The sequence below is a fragment of the Mastigoproctus giganteus genome, chromosome 10, assembly GCF_048544385.1.
Source record: "Mastigoproctus giganteus isolate SK-2022 chromosome 10, ASM4854438v1, whole genome shotgun sequence".
Lineage (NCBI taxonomy): Eukaryota > Metazoa > Arthropoda > Arachnida > Uropygi > Thelyphonidae > Mastigoproctus > Mastigoproctus giganteus.
Genome location: NC_143584.1, coordinates 66,620,932 through 66,646,810, shown reverse-complemented (window position 1 = coordinate 66,646,810; position 25,879 = coordinate 66,620,932). Strand labels below are relative to the sequence as shown.

At 37.8% G+C, this 25,879-nt stretch overlaps 1 protein-coding gene across 1 annotated transcript in view; it reads left to right on the top strand.

The window, feature by feature from the left end:
• LOC150079064 (oxysterol-binding protein-related protein 11-like) overlaps nt 1-19,795 on the top strand; it is a 218,654-nt gene extending 198,859 nt beyond the window's left edge. Inside the window, exons 10-11 of the mRNA XM_090382937.1 lie at nt 3,091-3,164; nt 19,472-19,795. Of these exons, the coding sequence (XP_090239063.1) occupies nt 3,091-3,164; nt 19,472-19,574 (177 nt within the window). The 3' untranslated portion in view covers nt 19,575-19,795. The remainder of the gene's footprint in view (nt 1-3,090; nt 3,165-19,471) is intronic.
• The last annotated feature ends 6,084 nt before the right edge of the window (nt 19,796-25,879 follow it).

The window sequence follows — 25,879 nt, the reverse complement described above, 5'->3', positions numbered from 1 at the left end:
GTCCATTTTTTATTCTTTTTTTTTTATATCTATATTTCATTCTTCTACTGTTTCATATGCTGCTTTATTTATACAAATTTTAATCCTTTGCCATTTTTCTTCTGACTGATTTTCATATTCCATTTCTTTTAATTCTAAATAATCTCTCAGTCAATTTCTATATAGATTCCTAATATTTTCATCTTGTAATAATTCGGTTTTGAATTTTGTTTCATTATCTTTGTTTATTTTTTGCTTTATCACAATATGAGATGTAATGAAATGATATGAAAAAAAGGCCTTGGGCATTAAGATTAGACATATTAATAATATATTGTTTCCAATGACTTGATAGTTTATTAAAACGGCAAACTAATTACACAGATGCTACTGAAAAGACTTTGGCATTGATATGTCAGTGATATCTTTGCAGTAGTTCCTTCGGGATTGAAGGTGGTGCTCTTCCAATATCGCAATTCCTTATCTCCATTTATTACATTTAAATGGAAAGGACGAGCATTGTTCTCAGTGCTCAACAATGAACAACGACAGTGATTATATTCTAATCACTGTCGTTGATCTCGTCTAAGTTGAGAAAGAGGCTTTGAATGCTTCTTTTCATGTATTCTGCCACCTGTAATTTGTTTTATCACTTTTAATTTTATATATTTTCAGTTTTTGTATATTTTATTGTGTATTTTAATCGTATTCTACCATTTAATATATATATATTTTTAATTGTACATAATTTGCCATTTTAACGTCAGTGGAAACAATACATTATTAATATGTAATGAAATGATGTCATTATAATTAACTTTGGTTAACTTATTGCATATAGACATGATGCATTTGCACTAACTTGTGTCTTTTTGCTTTTTCTTAAAGGATTCTCTAAATCTGACCGTTCCCACTAATAATTTATGATCGTTTCCAATATCTACTGATGGTATTGCTTTTACATCTTTTATATTTTCCAGTTTTATATTTCTGTTAGTGATTATATAATCAATTAATGATTTACTAACCCTATTATTTGTCCATGTTATTTTATGTCATTCTTTATGTTTAAAAAAAGTATTGTTAATTCTATATTCACAGTCTGTAAAAAATTATAATTTATTTTCATTTTGGTTCATTGTGTACTCACTAAACTGTTGACAGATTCCTGCCATTATTTTATTTCCTGATTGGGCATTTATGTCTCCTGCTGTTATTACTATTTCATTCTTATTATCTGTCTTTTTAGTTAAATCTTATACAGTAGACTTTCAGAATAACGGCACTTTCGGGGATTCAAGATTCTGTTATTTCGATTTTTCCGTTATCTGGATAAATTTATTTTTAATATATTTAATGCAGAAATAATGAGGCTAAATAAGAAATAGAGAAATTAAGAATGCAAATTTTATTAACTTGACATAAAAAATATAAACGTGTTGATGATCCAATGTTATATTCTGCCATTAATACACTCCTACTTACGCCAGTTCTATTTTCTATTATGATATCAAGTTTGTCACTAAGCTTTAATGTTTTTCTTCTCTGTATGAGGTTTATTAGCTTTAGAAACCATAGTGAGGGAGTTTTTAATTTAAAATAAATGTAAAACAGTGGTGTAATCTGTGATATCAGTACAGATTTCACTTTCAAAATTCAAAATGGCAAACTTAAACAAATACAATAATCACGTGACTTGCCATTTTCTTTTTTTGGTACTGCTAGACAACTGAGCTGTATGCAAACATCTGATCTCAATGTGCCATTATTTCGACAGTCTACTGTAGTTGATTATAGAATTTATAAATTTTATTGTTATTTTATTAAAATTGGAAATTTTATTAGTTATCTTTAGGTGTTTCCTCTTCTGGGCCATATATGCTTATTATGTTTAATGTTTTCTTTTACACTTTCGCTTTTACATATAATATTATTTCCAATTCTAGATAATATATATATATATTTTTTCAGTGATTCATATATTAAAATCCCAACACCTTTAGCTATGCATTCAATTTGCTGCACACTGTATATTATACCTTTTATGTAATATTCTTTTTTATTCTGTTAGTGCACAAATTTTAATTTTTCAGCTTTCTAAATATCCCCAGTTAATTGAGCCCAAGAAATATCTCATTCCATTGTAGTTCCCTTTCTTGAAATTGAATCTGTCTCATCTTTGACTTTAGTATTAGTATTAGCCATGTAGTGCAAGGAAGCCCTTTTGTTGCATTGGCTAAAAAAATAATTAGTTAATTAATTAAAAATAATAATAAGATAAATAACAAAATAAAATTAAAAAAAACAAAAAAAAACTATTTGTCTCCTTCCCAACATAGGTGTTTTAAAGTTTATTCGAAGGCCTATCCGCCGACTAGGCTAGCCAGGTGGGTAAAGTGCCTACTTAGCAACCCAAAGGTCGCGGGTTCGAATCCCGCCTCGGACTTGGATCAGAGTACTGCAAAAACCTTGGGAGGTGCATTATGGCCACAAAAGCTGATGCGCCAACAACTACCAAAAAAAAGAAGGCCTATCCATCTGGCCTTTGGATTTCCCCAGGCTGTCAGCTTCAACCACCCATGGAAGTAACTTATTATATTAATGAACAACTCACAGCCAAAAGAAAACATCCTGCAGTGCTTTAATGTCTTTAGATACAACCCATTTTGGGACAACATAGCTCCATAATAGAGTTTAAATTATACATTTATTTAATAGGAATAATAGATTATTATTATATTATTATTAGCATTGGACTGCTTATTTGGATTTAATACTTTTTTTTTTACTCTTCAGCAGGGAAGTGAGACCATTAACCATCTGAATAGATACTACTAAACTTAGAAACAGCTGTAATGGTAGTGCCTTGAGTTTTTAATTAATAATGGGCTTAGTATTAATTAAAAATTGAGATAATCCAGTTGATTTTATAAAATTAAAAATGACATTAATAACTTTTGAGATAGAAAAACATAATGCAGTGTGGCATTCTATTTTGATGCCTGCATTGAAATAATATCCCACTTTACTAAATTACATAATCTTTTAATGTATAAAAAATCACTTTTAGTAACTACTAGTTTTCTTTAATTTCCTTTTTTGTTGATGTAGTTGGCAGCAAATTTTCCTATTGGGCTTCCTCCAGGAGCAACAGTTGAGTGGGTTGAGCCTCAGGGACCAAATATGTAAGTTTTATAACACATATTTCATATAAAAATTTTTGAAAATAAAAATATATATATTCTTATAAGATATATAAATATATTCTATATCACTCTATGTAGATCCAGTAAGTAAACTGTGTCTACTGGACCTGCATGTGTCAAAGAAAAAGTTTTATAGATATAATAATAATGTGTTAACCTTTATTCCAAAGTATATTCTAATTAGTAGCCTCCAAGCCAATTTTTGATAACAGGAAGGCAGTACTTTGGTCCATTCCTTTTGGTTCATTTCAACACACGAGGGATGTTCAATAAAAAATGATCATAATTTTTTTTTAATAACATACCTTTATTAATCATCCATATTTTGATGGTTCCTTTCAAAGTAGTCCCCATTTGATGAAATGCACTTACTGCAACGTTTATGCCTTTCTTCAAAAACATGGAGGAATTTGAGAATTGCTTCTGATGTCTTTACAACTTCTGATGACTGGAAACGTTTTCCATGCAACTCCTTCTTTAACTTTGGATATAAAAAAAAATTTGCAGGGTTAGGGCTGTAGGGCAGATGAACACATTCAACATTAGTGCTGGTTAAGAACTCAATGACAGTACGAGCAATGTAGGTCTTGCATTGTCGTGTTGCAGCATCCACCCACCTGCATGCAGTTGTGGTCATTTGCAATGAATGTGATCCCACAAAGTGTGCAGTACAGTTCTGTAGTAAGGTTCCGTAACAACTGTATGACATGGCACAGCGTGCTGGTAGATCATTCCTGGAATGTGAGCAAAAGAAATGACCATGATCTTTTCCTGCAGATGCCACAACTTTTGCTTTTTTCAGTGTTGGCAAATGTACACTTCCAAACTGAGCTTTGTTGGTTACTCTCTGGGTATAAATGATGAAACCATGTCTCATCCGCTGTTATCACCTTGTGCAGAATTGCACCATCTTCAGTAATCATCCGTTGCAGCTCCTGACAAACCTCTATGCAAACTGGCTGTTGCTCAAGTGTGGGTAGTTCTGGAACTCGGCATGCACAAACACATCATATGCAAATGGTCTTTGAGAATACCGTGCATGTTGCCTACTGATATTCTCAACTTCTCCGCCAGTTGCCTTACTGTTGTACGACAATCATCTCTTACGATTACAGAAGCAATGTTTATGGTTTCTGTGGTAACAGCTATGGTCAGAGCTCTAGGACCACCAATTTTTGGGATTGAATCTTGTCCATCTTTAAACATTCTAAAGCACCTGCAAGCTGTGCTATATGGAAGCATAGATTCACTGTAAGTCTCTTTTAACATTTCATATGCTGCTTCATCTTGTTTTTTTTTTTGAGACAAAATTTGAGTGCCGTGTACCGTTCCTCATGTGTCATGTCCGATGTTACAAAACCAACAGGCATAACTTTGACTGACCGCCAAGGTCACACCATATGCACGAGTCAGCAGCACAGTTGCTATATGTTGCAGGGTGGTTTGGTTTTAAATTCCACAGCTCAGCTAGAAATAGCAAACAATACGGTTATGCATGAAAAATTGACTATTATTTATTGAACAGCCCTCATAAAAAATCCATGTTCCCTATCATCCCAAAGGTGTTCATTGGAGTTAAGGTTGCAGTCTGGGCAGGCCAGTAAAGCTTTTGCATATGCCTGTCTTCAAACTAAATCACTTCGACCTCTGCATTGACACAATGAATAAATGTATGACATTGTATTATCATACTGAAATAGAAATGGACCTACTGCATATTGCTGCCACACTTTAGTAATAGCAGAATGTCTAAGTATCACAGGGCATTCTTTGCAGGAACAATGCTCAGTGGACCAAGCCCCAACTCCAGACGATGATGGCACTCTTACCAAACTGCACAGTTGGGCAACATACTCTGGTAAATAATATTATCTGGACATTCACCAAACCTAAACACCAGAAGTTTTCAGATGATACAAAGTTGGCAGGGTTGTTAATGACAGTATGATACTGCAACAGGATCTAGAAGAACTGGGCAAATGGGCTGAGAAGTGGCAACTGATGTTTAACATTGACAAATGCAAAGTACTGCATATTGGTAGAAGTAACCCCAGAGAAACATACCAACTGTGCGATACTACACTTGGGACGGGGGGTAGAGAATGAAAAAGACGTGAGGCTAATTGTCTAGTCAGATATGAAGTTTTCTGAGTGGTGCAGACAGGTTGCCAGAGCAGGTCATGGGGGGTCCTATCAATGATATGCAGGAATTTTGCTAGTAGGATAAGGAGGTGATTATCCCTTGGTATAAGGCAATGGTCAGGTCGCACCTTGAGTACTGCATACAGGTCTGGAGGCCTCATTTTAGGAAGGATCCAGAGTTGCTAGAATGAGTACAGAAAAGGGCAAACAAGATTGGTGAGAGGAACAAAGGGGGTGCTCATCCCAAGAGAGGCTTAAATTCTGCAAGTTGCTGCATGTGGAGACCAGGCACTTGCGAGGTGATCTGATTGAGCTGTACAAGGCCTTGAATGGCTTGAGCAGGCTCAGTGCTGATGGGATACTTCCGCTTGCTCAGATTAAGAACCCGAGGGGGCATAGATTCAAATTGGGGAAAGACAGTTGTAGAATAGATCTGTGTAAGTTTGCCTTTAGCCAACGGGTAATTGATTGCTAGAACAACTTCCATCTATTGTTGTGGAAGTTGATAGCTTAAATGAATTCAAGGAAGAACTGGACAAACTTTTAGAGCAAATAGATGTGTGATATTGTTTTTTTTTTTTTTTTTGTGGTTGATGATGTATAAGCTTACATGGGAATAGTCATTCTGTGTTATCAGACACTAAGTCTAAAACACTGATGGAACCAGTATCTTTCTATTTAATGAGAAGTCCGGTTGGCTTCATCCTCATCATCAAACTCTAAAGGCTTCACCTTGTAGCTGCAACCATACATCTCTGTCTACTGCTGAATGTTTCATTTCCTCATATCCCCTAAAGTTCATTTTCCTCATTAGGTTTTCCAAAATTTTCTTCCTTGGTCGTCCCCTTCCTTTCTTTCCCAATATTTTTCCTTCTGAGATATTCACTAAAAATTTGTTATGTTTTAGGGTGTGTCCTAAAAACTTAGATTGTCTTTTTGCCACCGTGAGTAGCTGCCGCTTTTCTTGCATCTCGTTCAAGACAGATTCATTGAATTGTCGCTCGGTCCAGCTAATCCTCAACATCCTCATCCTCCTGACCGGTTGGCTTGCCTCCCTAAAATCCACTCATGCACATCTTCTCGATGGTAAGCCATGTTACGTCGCTTTAATGGCAGTGAACATGTAGAGTGGTTCCCTTCAAGCCACCTGCTCAGCGTGAAGAGGAAAAGACCAAACCCTCCAGCACATAACAACACGACAAGACAAATGGCCCTCAGTCCCCAGCGGCTTTTACTCCCCCTCTTAAGGCTGCGAGATGATCAGAATTAAAGCAGAGGGTGCTAAGAATCTCTGAGTGTGACCAGGCTGCCATGCATGGAAACTGAACTTGGCCTTTTACAACGTAAGATCGCACATTGGTGAAGATAAGATATTAAAGGTGCCTCCGTAGCCAGGTGGGAAGAAGCAGCAGTGCGTAGCACATGCTTCTTGATTAGACCGGGGTTCGAGCCCGTCACCACCAAATGTGGATGATGCGAAAAGGTCGGAATGACCACCGCATATCCCGGAGCAATATGGCCTTAGTTGCTAATGCTCCTAAAAACCAAATAACAACAACAACATAAGATATTAAAGCTGGAAAAGGAATTAGAAAATGTGAATTGGAATATCATCGGTTTGGCTGAAACAAGAAGAAGAAATAAATCACTTATAAGTTTATCAAGTGGAAATCTGCTGTACACCAATGGAAACAGTTAAAAATGCGAAGGTGGAGTTGGCTTTCTGGTCTATAAAGATATCAAAAACATAAAGATACCAAAAACAACATTTTGGAATTCAAAAGTACATCACCAAGAGCATAAAAACTACTTCTCAGGATTTTTAAGAGGTGAAAACTAAAGTTTATAATGATATATGCACCAATATTGAGCCATGTTGATAAAGTGGTTGAAGAAATGTAATATCAAAAACAACATTTTGGAATTCAAAAGTACATCACCAAGGGCATCAATGCTACATCTCAGGATTTCTAAGAGGTACAAACTAAAGTTTATAATGATCTATGCCCAATGTCGAGCCATTATGATAAAGTGGTTGAAGGAATATACACTGAAATTGAGCATCTTCTAGATGAGCAGAAAACTCACTACACCATCACTATGGGGCTAAAGTTGGAAAGAGACAAAATAGCACAGAAATGGAAACTAGGAATTTTGGAATTGGTGAAAGACGTGTAATTTGCAGAACCTTGAGGAATGTCTGTTGTGAACACTTTTTTCAACAAAAGGGTGAACAGAAAGTGGACATGGAAGAGCCCAAATGGATTAACAACTAATGAAATTGACTTCATCCTCACTAACAGAAGATATATTGTGAATGCCATTACCGTCCTGAACAAGGTAAATGTTGAAAGTGATGACAGAATGGTAACATGCACGCTTGATATAGATGTAAGTAAAGAAAGGAAAAAGCTGACTCAATAAATAATATGAAGGTCTTTAAAATAACAGAAGAGGAGAAAAGCACTATGCACTGGAACTTAAGAACAAGTTTGTGCTTATGAAGACCTTTCAGGACCAAATATCAATGAAGAATACAACTTTCTGAAAGTGATAATGTCCAAGAAAAACTATAGGTAAAAAGAAATCCAAAGAACAAAAAAATTAGTCAAGAAACGCTTACCATGATGAACAGAACACCACAAATGAAAAGCAAGATAAACACTGACGGACAAATTAGGTATACTGAGTTATGCAAAATCCATTAGAAACAGACTCAGAGAAAACATAAGAAGATTTAACACAAGAAAAGTAGAATAAGCATTAAGGAAAACAAAGGACTTAAATCAGCAGCCACGAGGAGTAATACAAAAGACAAATCATACTGAAACTGAAGAATAGCGATGGTGTACTTATAAATAACAGAGATGGCATAATTCAAATAGCAGAAGACTACTATAAAGAATTTTATAAGGAGCAGAGGAATGAAGCCAGCAGTGGGGAAGATGGATCACAAATTAGTAACACATATAACATATCCGATATCCTTCCTGAGGAGATAGAACATGCATTGAAGTAAATGAAGAATCAGAAAGCCCTGGGTAAAGATGAAATTACTGACTGTATAGTTCTTAAAATTGGGAGGAAGAGACATGACACAGAAACTGAAAAGACTCTTCACAAAATACATTAGGAAAAGTGTGATGCCTATGGAGTGGAATAATGCAATCATAGTTTTGCTGTATAAGAAAGGAGATAAATCGGAAATTGGAAATTATAGACCAATTTGCTTGTTGTCCCACATCTACAAGTTGTTCACAAGGGTCATTACTAACAGATTAGAAGGAATACTTGATGAGAATCAAACGAAAGAGCAAGCTGACTTTAGGGCAGGATTCTCAACTGTGGATGACCTTTACATAATATCACAGCTAATGGAGAAAGCAAATCAATATATTTGTGGATTATGAAAAGGAATTTGACTCCATACAAAATAAGGCAATATTTCGGGCTCTGGAAAGACAAGGCATAGACACTCGATACATTATTATTTTGAGAAAAATATATGAGCACGCTACTCCTTTATTAGACTAGACAAAGGCAGTAGCAAATTTAAAACTGAGAAAGGAATTCAACAAGGAGACAGAATATCTCCAAAGTTGTTTACTGCTGCCCTTGTGGAAGATTTCTGAAAATTATACTGGTTGCACAAAGGAGAATGTGAATGGAGAGTACGTAAACCATTTACGATTTGCAGATGACATTTTGATCGTAAACCATGATCCCAAAGAATTAGAGGAAAATCTTAATCAGTTATGTAGAGTTCGTTAGGATTTCGGACTAAAGAATATGGCTAAATATTCATAAGTATGGCACAGAAAGGGATATAATCACTGAAGGAGCAGTAATTGAAAAGGTGGATTCATATACTTATCTTGGGACAAGTCATTAGCTGTAATAATGATAAATGGCTGGAAGTCAAGAGAAGAATAAATTTCAGATGGATATAGTTACATACCGAAGAGCTGTGGGGGTGGGATTTACGTGTTATCTTATTGTATCTTCTCTTTTGTATTAATTTATATTTATTTATTTATTATAGATAGATATTTATATATCCCCTTATAAACCCCTCCCACTTTTACACCTGACTTGATTGATTTCAGAAAATCCCAGACTCACGGGGACCCCAATTATAATAGGTATTCTTCCACTGGACTGGCTGAGTTTCGGAATGACAGACACACACACATGAATGTAGAATATAACATTGTTTATTGACATATCATATATAAGAAGACTTGCAATAACATTTATCTGAATACAATATTTAGTTGGAGACTTGTTATCATACTAACGTTTAAATGTGTATATAATCGTGATATCAAATCAATCATTTCACCAACAATTATCCATTTATAATACATAATCTTATATATTATAACATTGTGTCTCTTCATGTTCTACATAGGCTTCGATGGGTCATGGTATTCACCTCACACAATCCCTCTCTCTCTACTCCTAAACAGTCCGTATAAATGAACTACCAACTATCAGCCAATGAGCTGGCTAACAAAGTCATCAAGAGTTCGTTTTCAAATTGTAAGGAAAATATATTTATTCAATCAAACATTTCCTTATAGCCAGGTTAACAGTCAACATTAATCAACCAAATTAAATAGTACCCTTCCAATCAATTAATCCACAACTCCTTAATAGCCTACCTGTTTAATCAATTCCTACTTCAATCAGATATATTCACCATAATTCAACATTCACAATAATTCAAATTCAACTTTTAACTCTACACTAGTTAGGAAACCTTTACCCAATCGCTAACAATTCTTAATTACTTAATAGGTCATTTCTTTCTATCAAACATTAATACAGAACTTCACTTCCAATTATATACTACTTACACCTTAATTACATTACTCCTATGCCATCCTCTAGTCTGATTATCTTTCTTTATGTATTACATTAGTACAGTACTCTTATATATATTTATCACTTAGACATCCTTCCCTAACTATATAGCATTCTCCTATAGTCCTGCCCTTACTAATTTAGGTTCATTTATTCTCAGAAAACTTCCTAACACTTACGTGATTTTCTGGGCTTTTCTCCTTGCCCGGTTTACGTTCCTGTCTGTCTTAGGCGTAGACTGGAATGCAGAAGGTCGTCCATCCGGGGATCACGGTAATCTTTCTGATGTTTCCCTACCGGGTACTATGCGGCTGGATTTAATTCAGGATCCTATATTCTTTCCTAGCCTGCATTTATTTCCGTGGACTGAGGTGCTTTCCGAGTAGGCCAGTCGCTCGACAGCTCATTTGATTAAACTTTACCTCTAGAATTCTCAGAGTGTGTTTCTCCTTTCTCCCTCCATACTGCTTCAATATCTACAAGTGAACATTCCTTCCTACTCTAGTCTTACCTAGAGTTCTTATCACAATTCTCCCGCTACTACTTCCATCTACCCCAGGACTGCAGCCACCACCCAAACTAGATCACGACTCTTTTCGAATCACCCCAAAACTCAACTCCTCCAATCTGCCCAGTATCAATCTTTCAGACCCTTCTCTACGTTCTCTCAAAAATCCCTCCGCTTTCTTCCTGGCCAATCGTTGACTTCCACATCCTTTCCTTCGTGATTCTTATTCGTCTCCATTCATTTCCGTGGGCATGTTTTTCCATCCTTTTGTGTCCGAACTTCCGTTGGTCTGGAAATTTCTGGCACTTTCGAGAAAAATAAACGTAAGTTCCGGTCAACTAAGCAAGTTTCATGCCTTCTTTGTGACCTCACATTCACATCCATTGCTACCTCGCCCACACCTGCTAGAGTCGCACCGTGAAATTTTTAAGAGGGCCACTCCCGCACTCAGTGCCCTTTCTATAGAGTATATGCTCCTGTCTTAAGTGGGATTTGTTTCGGTCTATTATACTTTTACTTACTCGCTTAAGGAATCCTTTACAAGCGAGATATAACTAACTGGGAGTGTCTGGAATAACCTTCGAATTCCAGTGTTTCCTAACCCATGATATTTGAGCTGAAAACTAACTATTTACACTACAATTAATTCTTCCAATATTTAACAAAACTTTATTAAATTATTGTAAGGATGGGTCCTTACAGAGCAATATCCTAATTTGTCTGAACTTGATATAGTACAAAAGACATAAATCCAACCATGATTTATGGAAGTGAAACTTGGGCACTCACCAAAAGAATGGAAGAGAAGCTGAAAACTACACAGCGAAGAATGGAACAAATCATATTAGGAATGAGACTGTTAGTTAAGAAGAGAAACACGTGGATTAGGAAGCAAATACAAATAAAGGACATCCTTATCAAAACAAAACTGAAATGGACTTGGGTAGGATACACAGCTCGAAGACATGATGTAGATGGACTAAGAAAATTACAGAATGGTACCCAAGAGGAGCTAAAAGAAAACCTGGAAGACAACAACGGAAATAGACAGTGAAATTCACAAGTTCGTGGGTATTGAATGGATGGCCATTGCACAAAACAGAAGGAACTGGAAAGTTGCTGGAGAGGCCTTCATCCTGCAGTCGATTTAAAATGGCTGAAGATGATGAAGCTTGATTTCTTGCATCATATGCCTGCCTCTGCTAATGCTATTGCTAATCATTGAAGAAATTATATCTGAAGTCTCATTTTGTTCTGTTATTCTTAGCATTTCTGTTTGAATCCCTCCATTTTTATAATAATAATACTGTATTAAAGTTGGAAACAGTTTTGTTTACCCTGGAATCTGTTGAAACTGTAATGAAAGGAATATGTTCCAGATCACACAAAATTCTCTATTGTGTGTAATGCAAAAACATTTACAATTATAGCCTCAGCTATAATTTTGTTCATCCGCAATTTTTTTTGTCTATAAATGCTGGAATCTTTAAAAATGGTTTTGAATAAATCTGTGGAGCAATCTGCAATTTAAATGACTGTCCATGTACAACATATGATATGCAATTGTACCTTCAGCAGGTTTTGCATATTTTATTGTAATCACTCAATGTGTTAAATTTTTGTAAAATGTTTGATGTGCTTGCTATTCATTGTAGATTTTTCTTATGTTCTGTGGTTGTGATATGCTCTGGAATATCCAATCTTCCTTTATTTCCAGTGGAAATATGGATATTGCAGATATTACAAAAGACATTCCTTTTTTAAAGGAAGGAAACTCCTTAAGTTGTTTGTTAATAGTTCACCTTTAGCTTATGATTGAAACTACAAAAATACACACACACACACACATATCATATTTTATAAAATATAACTGTCAGTTTCGCAGCTTGCAGATCATGCACACCTAGGTTTGTTTATTTAAAACATATATACTTTGCATCAGGGACTCATATCTCAAATATTGGACTGCAGTACAGTCCAATATGTACTGACCAGAAAAATGTTCCAAAAGTGAGTGCATATCAACTAGATAGCAGGGGAAGCTGATTGCAGTTGGAGCTGCTGACATTTACAGTGATATGATTCTTTTGCCGAAATAAAATACAGTGCAAATAGTGTTTGATGTTGAGGAAATTGTCTATGTTTGTCAAGTGGCCTGACCATTGCCTTAAAAAAAAGTATAATCACCCCCTTATCCCTTCTAGCAAAATTCCTATATATCAATAACAAAACCCCCATGAGCTACTCTTGCAGACTGCCTGCACTGCTCAGAAAACTTCATATCTGACTGCACAATTATACCCAGGTCTTTTTCATTCTCCACTCCCCTGAGTGTAGTACTGCCCAGTTCATATGTTACTCTGGGGTTACCCATATGCAGTACTTCGCATTTGTAAATATTAAACTTCAGTTGCCACCTCTCAGCCCATCTGCTCAACATTTCTAGATCCTATTGCAGTAGCGTACCGTCCTTACTGTCATTAACAACCCTACCAACCTTCGTATTGTCTGCAAACTTGGACATTAAGCCTGATATACCTCTATCAATATCGTTGATAAATACAGAAAACAACAGTGGGCCCTGGGGGACTCTACTAATAACATTAGTCCACGAAGAGCAGTGTGCATTAATTACCACTCTCTGTCTTCTCTCAACCATCCTTTTATCCATTGTAGCAACTTCTCTTTTAATGCCATACTGCTCCACATCATAGTAATGTTTTAAGTGTTGTGTTGTAAATCTGGCTTTTTGCCATGGGGCTCCTGGTGGGGCCCCATGTTGCCTGCCACTAACATCTGGGAGGTACCCACGCAGTCCCAAGTCTCTGGCAGGTACTGCCACCTAATTGCCTGAGCTTTCGCTGTAAGTATCTAAAAAAATAGGAGGGGTAAAAGGTCAAGAGAGGGATGAAATATGGGTATCTGCAGAGGTTCAATGGAGGCAGTGCTCCATCAGAGGAAAAAGGGAAGGGGAGAAGGAATAAAAGTAGCAGTACTAGAGTGCACTGCAGTCCAAGTGACCAGTACCATCAACCACTTTTCAGTGTGATGTCAAATCCAATGGTGTATAGTCCACTTCATGGATGTCCAATCCGTTGAGTGTGTTGAAATCCGAGTGTGTTAGGCACTTTCTGAAGGTATGTCCAGTTTGTGGTTGGATATCTGTCTGTGCTTTATCCGTTTTAAGGTCAGGTAGATGTTGCATTTGTCTTTCGGAAGGGATCGAGTCCTGGTGAGGAGTTTAAGTTGTTTGTTTAAAATTGGTGTTAATGTCATTTCATCATCTTGATCAACAGGTGGTAGGTCTCTGGGAGGTGTTTGTGTCATTAGGTTGTAGCAGCATTCGTCTTCTGCTGAAGAGTTTGTGCAAACTGCGAGAAGGCAGCATATTCTTCTCTGGAATCCAAGAGGTGTGATCCTTGGTTCTTAGTGAATAAGTTATAGTAGTAATCAGGATACAAATAAGGTCCTCATATAGTGGGCAGTCATGAAGTAGGTGTGACCAAGTCTCTAGGCTTCCACAAATGCATGTAGAGTCATCCAATATTCCAAGAGTGTGAGCTTGCCCCTGATGGGTCCATGTCCTATTATTAGGTATGTAGTATGAAGCTCTGGTGAGAACCAAAGGGGAGGTCTGGCGGTGCACCCTGTCAATATTGGTAACAAATTTGTGTGTGATTTCTCCCTTGGTTGATGTTGACCAGTGTGCCTGCCACGCCTGTCACAGTTGAGCCAGAATGCATTTCTTCTCCACTGTACGGTTACTACTTGAATTCATGGTGAGGTTTGGGATCATCTTTGGGAGAACCAAAGATGATCCCAAACGGTCCACTCCTTACTACTTCCAAGTCCAGTGAAAGGGTTCCTGCAAGGAACTGCAGTGCATCTGTACTAACAAGGAGCAGGCATGGGAATTGTGAGGAGAATCGATCTCTGAATTGTGTCTAATGCCTTTTTTCTGGTGACAATATTGGCCCTATGGTACCTGATGCATAAGTGGCTATAGGAACAAAAATTGCCTTATAAAGCAGTGACAGGCTGTGTCTGTGAAGGCCCCAATCAAAGCGCCGAGACCCTGGCAACCAGGGCAGTGTAATTTCTGATCTTTTTCTTAAGATAGTTTAGATGGAGTTGGAAGTTCTGCTTGCTGGCCAAGACAACCCCCAGGTATTTAGTTTCAGTGGAAAACTTGATAGTTTTCCCATCGATTTTGATATTTTTATTTCTGGTGGTCTAGCATTCTTTTAGGGATTCTTTCAGTAGTATAGAGTCTGTTTTGGTAGGCGAGACCTTCAGATTGTGATGGTTTGCCCATTCTTGTAATTTGGTGAGTGCATTGTTCACCAGGGTCTCAAGCCGGGCCCTAGAGTCCTCAGCGACGGTCAGAATGAGATCATCTGTGCCAAGATGTTCCCCACGTCAGTGCCAAGAAAGTCGTTGACAACGAGGTTTCATAAAGGTGGGCCCATGCCTGAGGCTGGTCCAGCGAATAATCCAGTAGGTGTACAGAGGCTGCCCGCAAGGCAGCCTCTGTACACCTGCTGGATCATTCGCTGGTAGGTGAAATATACAGCTATTGACCTGTTGGAGAGGTAGCTTCTGATTATGGAGTAGCAGTTCGCTGGTATTTTAGCAGCATGTAGTCTGCCAAGGATGCTTGGCCATCAAAGTGCATTGAACACCCCAGCAAAGTCAGTCATGATGACTAGGAAGCATTGTTTATACTGTGGAGAGCCCCTATTTGAAGCCAAATTATTTACAGGAGGCAAGATTGGCTCTATTGTAATGTCCCTGGAGTCTTGAGTGGAGGAGATGTTCAAGCAACTTGCTGAGGGTAGAAAGCAGGGCTATCGGTCTGTAGGACCCTTGGAGATCCAGAGGTGTCATCAGTTTTTTCGGAATGAGTTTTATATTTGCTCATTTCCCATCCACTGGAACTATTGACGAGGTTGAGGATCAGGTCCAAGGCAATCTTCACAGTTTTCTTGGTAATTTCCGGATCCAACAGGTCTAGTCCTGGGCACTTTTTATTCTTGATATGGGCTGTGGCAGTGCAGAGCTCCTCCAGATCAAATGTCAACTCCGGGTTGTCAGTGGAATAGGACTCATTCTGCACAACACAGTCTGTTCTTGAGTAGTGGGAGCTACAGTTGGATGAAATGTCAAATCAAAAATATTTTCAGTAGATTTTTGCCAAATGGTAGTTATAAGCCCTGGGCGGACTTTGTAGAGGTGATAACCTTCCCTCAGGGGAGCTTGTTGGTGATCTTGTACACCACTCCTCAGGGGTCCGTATTGCTCGTGGTAGATACCAGGAAGCCAGGACATTTGCTTTCTCTTTCTGATCAGTGCAGTGTATTGGTTCCTGGTGTTTCTGTATGCCTGCCGCAGCACATCCACTTCACTGGGGGCCACAGTCTTCAAGCTCGCTGGAAGGCTTTTTTTCCATTGTATCACATCTCTTCGTAGCGTTTGTAGCTCCGGGCACCCCCATGGAACTGCACCCGAAGCAGGGTTCTTCCTTTTAATGGCCCTATCTGAGTCAGCCATGATCATTTTGGTTACTTGTGGCTGCAGTACATCCACATTCGGTGGGGTGTGTATGCTGGGTTGATTAAAGTAGTCTCAAAAAGGTCCCAGTTTGCCTTTTCAGTAGCATATCTGTTCTGCGTTATCTGATTGCTCGGGATCCTGGTGATGGATCTGGACAACTGGAAGGTAACTGGACACCTGGTGTCCTGGTGTTATTAACCCTCCAGTGGGTGATGTTTCCAAGGATATTCCTGGTTGCCATTTTTGCATAAATCGTCACCTCCCACATTGTGTTACAGGTGGGAGGATTGTGCGGCTGATTTAGGATGGCAAAGGTGGAGTTGGCAAGAAAATCTTCCACGCCTGGCCATTTCTAGTGCCCTGCCGATCCGGCGTCAAACTGTGCCAGAGTGGCACAGAGTACAAAAAATTTACTGGGTACCTGACCTGCCTCTCTGGGGCCAAGTGTGGTAACAGTGGGTTCCAACAGGGGCCCAGTGGCTAAATGGTCATCCGTCCACTCCCCACTCACTTTTTAAATCTCTGGCCTTCACAGAGTTCTGTGCTACACAACACAGAGAGGGGGGTTGTTGTTGTTATTTGGTTTTTAAGAGCATTAGCAACTAAGGCCATATTGCTCCGGTGCGGTGGTCATTCCCTGACCTTTCCGCATGCTCCGTATTTGGTGGTGACGGGCTCGAACCCCGGTCCAATCAAGAACCGTGTGCTACGCACTGCTGCTCCTTCCCACCTGGCTACGGAGGCGCCCAGAGAGGGGGGGGGAACCCCTGGCGCCGTCAGACAACTAACACACTTTGCACTTGTGGCAGAGTGGCAACCTGGAATTTTCATGGGACTTAAATTCAAATTACAGAAGAAGAGCTTTAGACTAGATTGTATGAAGTTTTCTGTTAGCCAGCAATTCATTGATTGCTGGAACCTGTCAGTCTCAACTACCTGCCTTCGCAGGTAGTTGAGACTGACAGGTTGAATAAATTCCGATGTCAACTAGATAATTACCATTACCATGTAAAGATGGAAACAAATAATTTGTGAGTTTTTTTTATCTACTCATTGTTTCTCCCCCAGCCAGTGCAGCAAAAAAAAACCTGTGGCTTCCTTGCACTATATGTCTATTACTATTCATCTACTCTTTCTAAAGTTATGGATAAATCTATTAAACTACCAACTCCTAAACTATCTGGAAACCTTCCATCTGATCAGTGATTGCTGGTATGGATTCTGTCTGTGTCAATACACTGGATATGTTGACTTATGTCACCCATATATGGTCAAATTCAATGGAGAAGTTTGATGAAACTCAAGCAGTTGCTCTTTACATTTCAAAAGCTCTCAATCGTGTTGGGCATAAAAGTCTTCTAAATAAGCTTCCATCTTATGGTTTGCCAAGTGTTTTTTGTAATTGGGTATCCAGTTTTCTCTCTGACTGCTCACTGCAGATGATGATAGGTGGCTCTCTATCTTCTAGCTTCTCCACTAATGCTGGTGTTTCTCAGAGTTTTCTTTCTCCCACTCTTTTCTTCTTTTATATTAATGATGTTCTTTCTTGATTGGTGATTCTGTCCATAGTTTTGCTGATGTTAGCACATTTCATTTAAGCTTCCAGTCTGTGAAACCTTGCCCTGAACAAATGGCTTCAACTTCTCAAATATCCACTACCAATTGCTTAAATGCTAATCTTCAGTAATTGTCCAATGGAGCAAAGATAAATTAGTTAATTTCAATCCTTCTAAAGCTCAGTTCTGTCTTATATTTTGAAAAATGGATTCTCGTGTGCTTATCTTCAACGACCCTCAGATGCTAGAAAAGATCATGTATCTGTATTAGGAATTACCCTGACTTCTAATCTCTCTTGGCTTAAGCACATTGCAATATTGCTTCCTCTGCATCTAAAAAACTGGGTTTTCTTATTTGCTCATGGCATTACATTTCTTCTATACTACTACTCACTCTGTAGAAATCTCTAATCTGCTCTACCAAGGAATATTGTTCCCACATCTGAGGCAGAGTTCCCATAACCTCTCTCTCAGGCTTCTTAGACTCCATTCGAAAGAGGGCAGGCAGGTTAATTTTTCATCCATCTCTTACAAAATCTCTACACTCTGTGTGATAGATACTATTTCTGCTGCATGCCCTTTCTTTAGATACTTCATGGGCACCGTTTATTCTGAATTATCTTCTATAATCCCCTCCTCTCTTCCAAAATAGTCTGAACACATGCTGCAACCAAGCAGCACCTTTTTACTCTTGAACTTCAAACTCACAGAGCCAAGTTTTCCTCTTCCTCATTTATTCCCTCAACTTCTGTTTTCTGAAATCCTCCCTTCACATGTATTTCCTGAAAGTTATAATTTACCCAAATTGAAGTCTAATGCAGCAATGTCGATCAATTAACTGATGCAGTTTCATAGTAAGAAATACTAATTTAAAATATAATGGAATAAAATATAAAATTTGTCCAAAATAATAAGCAACAGCATATAATTTCAAATTATCATTTTTTTAAAAAAAGAAAACATCTTTTGCATCTAAATAGTTTAGAGGTATATTAAAAAAAAAAAGCAAAAAAGGTGCTTCATAGCAACTTTTCAGTGTAGAAATGTCAAATGTTCAATATAGAATTCAGTGCAGAAAGTCTTAAACAGTGATTTCTATATTGAAAGACTTTCTGCACTGAATTCTACATTGAAAGCATTATATCCATCTGTTGAAATTGAAATTTCATTGAAACAGGAGAAACTTTATTATTTTGGGTATGTGAGAATGATAATTAAAATAAGAAAAGAAAAAAAACATAATCAGAAAATATTGAACATTTACATATCTTGTATTTGCTCAATTCATTAATCAGACAGTAAACTCAAATACCTGACTCTTCAGGTGAAAACTGGACACCTGACAACCCTTATTATACATTCAAAAAAGTGCTGTATGGAATTACATTAATGTAGAAAGCACAAGGAAATACTACTATTTTATGAGTAGCATTTCTTTTTGAATAAGTTTTTTTTTTTTTAAATATATTGTTGGAATGTGCCTTTCATATTTATATGTTTTTAATATATGATTTCTGTTTTGTTTTGTTTTTATTTGCTGACTCCTACATTTTTTTCATGTTGTGACCATAGTTTTGTCATTTTATTTGTTATAGTAGAAATTAGTTTTGTTTTTATCACTGTAATTTTTCTTTGTTACATTTGTTTTGCTTTGGTTACAGTGCTTTGGTTACCAAGTCCATCACTCCACTGTCCAAGACTCCACCCACTCAAGATTCTCCTGTCCTTGCTAATAGCCGTGATCCTATTACTTTTGTGAGCTGACTTATCCACTTTCATTATTTTCCCTTGCCTGTCCAGTGATCTCAGAAGATAATTGATGAGATAAGTTACAGCTAAAGGAGGTATTCACCATTTGGACTTCTTTGCTCAACCCACTATGCCTAACATGGATTGCTACTACATTCCAGTTGCTCATATAAAGATTTTAGCAATTTTACAAGGAGATGGTGCTTTTTCAGATATTTATTTCTGAATGTGCAAAAATATGGCAGTGGAAAAATTACAACGAATGTGGAAGGGGAGATTCTTCATGAAATTCATTGTGAATGAAGTAAATGTATTTGAAGTTTAATACTAAATGATACTCTGTAGATGTGTCTGTTTTTTAGGGGTAACATTTTGCTTGACTACCCCACCCACATGTGTGTGTGTGTGTGTGTGTGTGTGTGTGTGTGTGTGTGTGCGTGCGTGCGTGCGTGTGCGCGCGCGCGCGCGCGCGCACACACACATAATACATATGTAATTATGTCTCAAAAGTTAGTGCATTACATGTGATAATTTAAAGGATACTGTGAAGAGGTGTGTAACATTGATATGTATTTTATTTCCACAATATGAGATGCATTCAGGTTATAAGATATCCTAATTTATTCCACAGAAATGATACATTATAGCAAAACAAAATTTACTTCGAAAAATGGCACAACACATTCACTCTGTGAATGTAAAACATTTAATTGCTAATTGTACAATATGATTGAAAAGTTTTAATAAAAGTTACTTCATTTATCATGTATTCCTCCAAGAAATTCCACACATTTATCTTTATTCCAAAGCTATGAAAGCTGCGGTAAAATGAGTGAACCTATTTTGGGTAGTTTTTTCATCTGGTGGATCATATTCTAGAGATTTATAAATGGTTGGGTTAAGCTTTAATAGGTTAATTTTTGTTTTTTCAAGACTTCTTTAATATCTTTTAAATTTAATTTCTTTAATTTTGTGAAGTTATTTTCTGTAAGTTTTGTAAATTTAATTTTACCTTTAGTAAAGCTAATTCTTGTATGTTCATGAAAATTAATTACTATAATTAATAAGCACTCTTATACCACGTGAAATTAATAATATAGTTTATTAAGCTTATATCCCAAACCACTATACATAAGGTGACGTTTCAGGTGTCTTACCAATACCCATCAGACCATGCTGTTAAGGATAGAAAATAGAAAGGGTTACAATTTGGGAACATTTGTATTTAATTATATTCCAATAAATATTAATTGTGAATTTTAAGTCTAAAGGATTTTAGGGTACAGTTCTGTTTTGGTTACATCAGAAAACAGAGATTAAGAATAAGTAAATATTTGTGGGTAAACATACATAAAAATAAAATTCTTACCTGCTGTCAGACTCCTGCTTGCTGATGCTCAAACTTGATGTACATACTGGCAAGAGGTGCTGAAAACAGTTAATTTATGTCGTGAGGGATTAAGTGTATTGACCAATAGTAAGATGTCAAGTTTTACCATCCTGGATCCAGTAGTTCTTGTTGGAGTGGATGCATTAGGGTGAACTTTACCGTCATACTCTGATCATCTGTGGCTGTTGTGTAGGCTGGCTCTGGGGGGGTTGTGTGTGGGCTGCTCTTCCAGATATCTGGACAGTTTTCTTTTTTTGTTTTTTCCCGTTTTTCCATTTCTTCTATTTTTCGTTGATTAGTTGGAAATATTGAGGGTTTAATTTGATTCCTCGTTTTATATTAATTGATGAGGCTCCAAAAATTTTTTTTGAAGACGGTTTCTTTAAATTTTCTTCTGTTGTTACTGGTTGTCTGTAGAGAGTATTCTAGTATTGTTGAAGTCCCATGTGTCACTACATTGAAATACATGTAGGGTTGTGTTGGATTTTAGGATTCTTCCATGTTATACATCTTTTTTATGTTCTTTGATTCTGCAGTTTAGTCTTCTACACGATTCTCATATGTATGTACCCCCACACCTACGTCTATTTTATAAATAGGTCCTCTAGGGTTGTTGGGATTATTGGGCTGTTGTTTTAGGATCTGCTTAACCGAGGCCTAAAAAGTTGGTGATTCAATATTTTCTTGCTTCTAGCATTACCAAGGGCACATGATGCAAGAAAGCAAGCTTATATAGCATCAGCCAAAAAAAAAAAAAAAAAAAAAAAAAACCCTTATTTCACTCATCCACTCGATCCAAATGTTTGTGAAGTTCTGCCTTGAATCTATTTAAGCTATCAACTCCTACGACAGATGGAAGTTTGTTCCAGCAATCAACGACCTGCTGGCTAAAAGCAAACTTCCACACATCTATCCTACAACTGTCTTTCCTCAATTTGAATTTATGCACTCTCAGGCAATTATTCTGAGCAAGAGGAAGAATCCCATTAGCATTGAGTATGCTCAAACCATTCAAGGCTTTATACACCTCAATCAGATCACCTCGCAGGTGCCTAGTCTCCAGACACTGTAATTTGCAAAACTTTAGCCTTTCTTCATAAGAGCAACCCTTTGTTCCATTCACTAATCTTGTTGCACTTCTCTGTACTCGCTCCAACAGCTCTACATCCTTCTTAAAATGAGGCCTCCAGACCTGTATACAGTACTCAAGGTGTGGTCTGACCATTACCTTATACAAGGGGATAATCACCTCCTTATCCCTGCTAGAAAAATTCCTGTATATCATTGACAAGACATCATGAGCTACTCTTGCAGACAGTCTGCACTGCTCAGAAAACTTCATATCTGCCTGCACAATTACCCCTAGATCCTTTTCTTTCTCTACCACTGTCAGTGTGGTACCACAGAGTTGATATGTTATTCTGGGATTACTGTTTTCCATATTACATTTGTCAATGTTAAACTTCATTTGCCACCTCTCAGCCCATCTGCTCAGCTTTTCTAGATCCTGTTGCAGCAGTGTATTGTCATTAGTGTCATTAAAAACTCTGCCAACCTTCAAATCGTCTGCAAACTTGGACATTAAGCCTGATATACCATCATCAATATCATTTATAAATACAGAAAACAACAATGGATCCCAACACTGAACCCTGAGGGACTCCACTAATAACATTAGTCCACGAAGAGCAGTGTCCACTGATTACCACTCTCTGTCTTCTCCCACTCAACCATCCCTTTATGCATAGCAGCAATTTGCCTCCAGTGCCACACTGCTCCAATTTGTGCAGCAGTCTTCCATGTGCAACATTATCAAAGGCTTTTCTAAGATCCAAATATATGACATCAAAGTTATTCTTTGCATCCAGTTTCTATGTGACTACATCATAGTATCCAATCAAATTAGTCAGACAAGACTTCCCCTTAACACACCCATGCTGTGTCCAAGCTATAACTGAAGTCTTGTGTAGATGATCTTGCAGTGCTTCTTTAACCAGTGCCTCCATTAATTTTCCTGGAACAGAAGTTAAACTAATAGGTCTGTAATTACCCGTGTATCCCTTTGATCCTGTTTTGTGGATTAGGGTTGCATTTATACATCTCCAGTCCATGGGTACCTCCCCTGAGTCCAGGGAAGCTCTCATAATTATGGCTAAGGGTTTGCTTACTTCCTTTGCCGCCTCATTTAATATAACTGGATAGATTCCATCCACCCCAGGCGCCTTTCTTGTGTTTATCTTCAACCATTTCTCCTCCACTTTACTCTCAGTTATTACAAGATTATCTAGCTTACTGCCAGATTTGAATACATAGAGTTTACATAATTAAAGAACACTTTGCTGTTTTTCTTTGCATCCTTTGCCAAAGATTTCTCGTAATCTGCATTCGCCTGCCTAACCTCCTTTGTAACTTGGTTACATACCAGCTTATATCTATCATAGGCTTCTCTGTCAGATGTTAATTTATATGTATCCCATTCATTTTTCTTTTCTGTCACATGTCTAATTAGTTCATCTGACATCCATTTAGGCCTAAATCTTGAACGATATTTCTTTGTTTGTATGAAAACCCTAGTAGCTTCCAAGATTAATTCTTTGAATGCTTCCCATTTTGAATTTGCTGTTGGTAACGTCATCAGGTGGTTCCACCGTATCGAATTTAAATACTGTCCCAGAGCACCGTAGTTACATAGCCATAGTAGCTTATGCGCCATTAAACTCCCATAACAACAACAACCACCGTAGTTACCTTTACGAAAGCAAAAACTTTCCATTTACCCTTGATGGTAGTTACCTCTTTGAGTAAATCACACTTCAGCACACTGTGATCACTGCCACCTAATGGTTCCTTTATCTGCAGATTCTTGATGCATGAAGAATCATTACTGATAATCTGATCCTATTACTCCCTCTAGTTAGTTGCCTTCTGAACATGCTGCTGTAGAAAACAATCATCCAATAAATCCACAAAAGCCTTGCTTGTGTGTGAGTGACCAACCCACAATATCCAGTTAATATCCAGAAAATGAAAATCCCCCATTATAAGATACTCTAATTTACTGGCCCACTCTATTTCTCTGCACAGTTGCTCATTATACTCATCATATTGATTAGGCCTATAACATACACCTACTCTCATTTTTCTCATTTCGGGAGTACACATTGTACTCCTCAAATTCCTAATTTGCACTGCTTATGTCTGTGTGACACCATGTGTCTGATATCCCAACAATATCTGCCTTTGATGTCTTGACTAGCACTTCAAGCTCATTGAATTTATTAACTATACTCCTAACATTGGTGTATATGCAAGTATACATGCATCTGTTTCTACTCTTAGTTACCCTAACACAGCCCATGTATTTACTTGTTCCACTGTGATTCCCAGCAGTTCTCGAAATTCCCATTGCCTTGCTTTCCAGGCTGCTGCTCAATTGCATTTCAATAGAAGTAGTGCAAGAATCACTTTTACCTCTGCCAGCGGCTACTGTTAATCTATTAGTCCGTGTATCCCCCCAAGCTAGCAGTTTTCCGACCCACCTAACTCTGCCTCGATAGCATCAGCAAATATTCTTGCACCCTTTCTATTTAAGCGTATCCCATCCCTGTAGAAGCAGTCTCTCCTGTTAATAAGCACAGACCAGGCTGAGAAAAATTCTACCCCTTGAGCCTTGCACAATCTCTCCAGGGCCGAATTGATCGACAAGGCTCTCATCATATACTCCCTCCTATCATGTCTGGGCAGAATTTCAGACACTTTCAAATTCAACCCTAATTCACGGCTTTTTTTTCAGCATTGTCTTATACTTGTTAAGTAATTCTGCCGGTCTCCTACTCTTAATATCATTAGTGGCAACATGTACAACTATATCACCCTTTGTGCCCTTAAAGGTTGATATCTGCCCTACGACGTCATCAACCTTTGCCCCTGGCAGACATACCCTGGTCCTGTTCCATCTATCCTTTTTGCACAATATGTTTCCTGTTTCCCTGACAATAGAGTTACCTACAACAACTAGTTCCTTTGGGACCAGCGCATTCTGCCTTGGGGGTTACCTCTGTGTTGTGTGAAGTTCAAGTGCAATCTCTGGCATTGATGTGGGCAGCTGAGAGCTTGATGGGCCCCTCATTTTAGATCCTTCAAGGCCTGTCCTTCAAGCTGTCATCCACCCTGTCCTTCAAGCTCTCATATAGGCCATAACAACGCTGAGTTGTCGCCTGATTTCTTCGCACTCCTTACATCGTGCACACACAAAGACATTCCTCTTGGCAATATCATGTCCCATTCCTGATTACTCCACAAACATCAAACAAGCAGTGCATTTCAATAGACTGATTCAGAGGACAACTTCCCCCTCCCCAGTTTTCCCCTGAGCCACAGCACTATTCTTTTGCTATTTTGCTTCTTTTGCTATTTTTGTACTGATTGTTGGTATGATATGATGGTTCTTGTGTCCCTGCTGGGTTGGGGTTGTATGATGGTCTTGAAGATGTCTTATATCTTGAAAGCAAGCTTGGTTATTGTTTGTAGTTCTTGTTGGAGGTTTTTTTCTTTATAAATTCTGTATGCTCTAAACATGAAGGATTTGAGGACACTGATTTTTGTTGAGGAAGGGGTGGCATGATTTGTAGTTTAAGAATGTCCTGATGTCTGTAGGCTTCCTGTAAACTTCACATACCAACAATCAGTACTACAGAAATAGCAAAAGGAGCAAGAAAATATGGAATCAACTCCTTTCTCAAGGGTTCGGCCTCAGTTAAGCAGATCCTAAAACAACAACCCTAGAGCAGTGCTTCTCAAATTATCTGTGGTGAAGGACCAGTTTCTTTTATTTCCAATCTTTTGCAGACCAATACTTTTGTAAAATACAATAAAAATGAATTACTCTCAATTTCTGTACTTATCTCGTTGCAGACCAATAACAAACAGT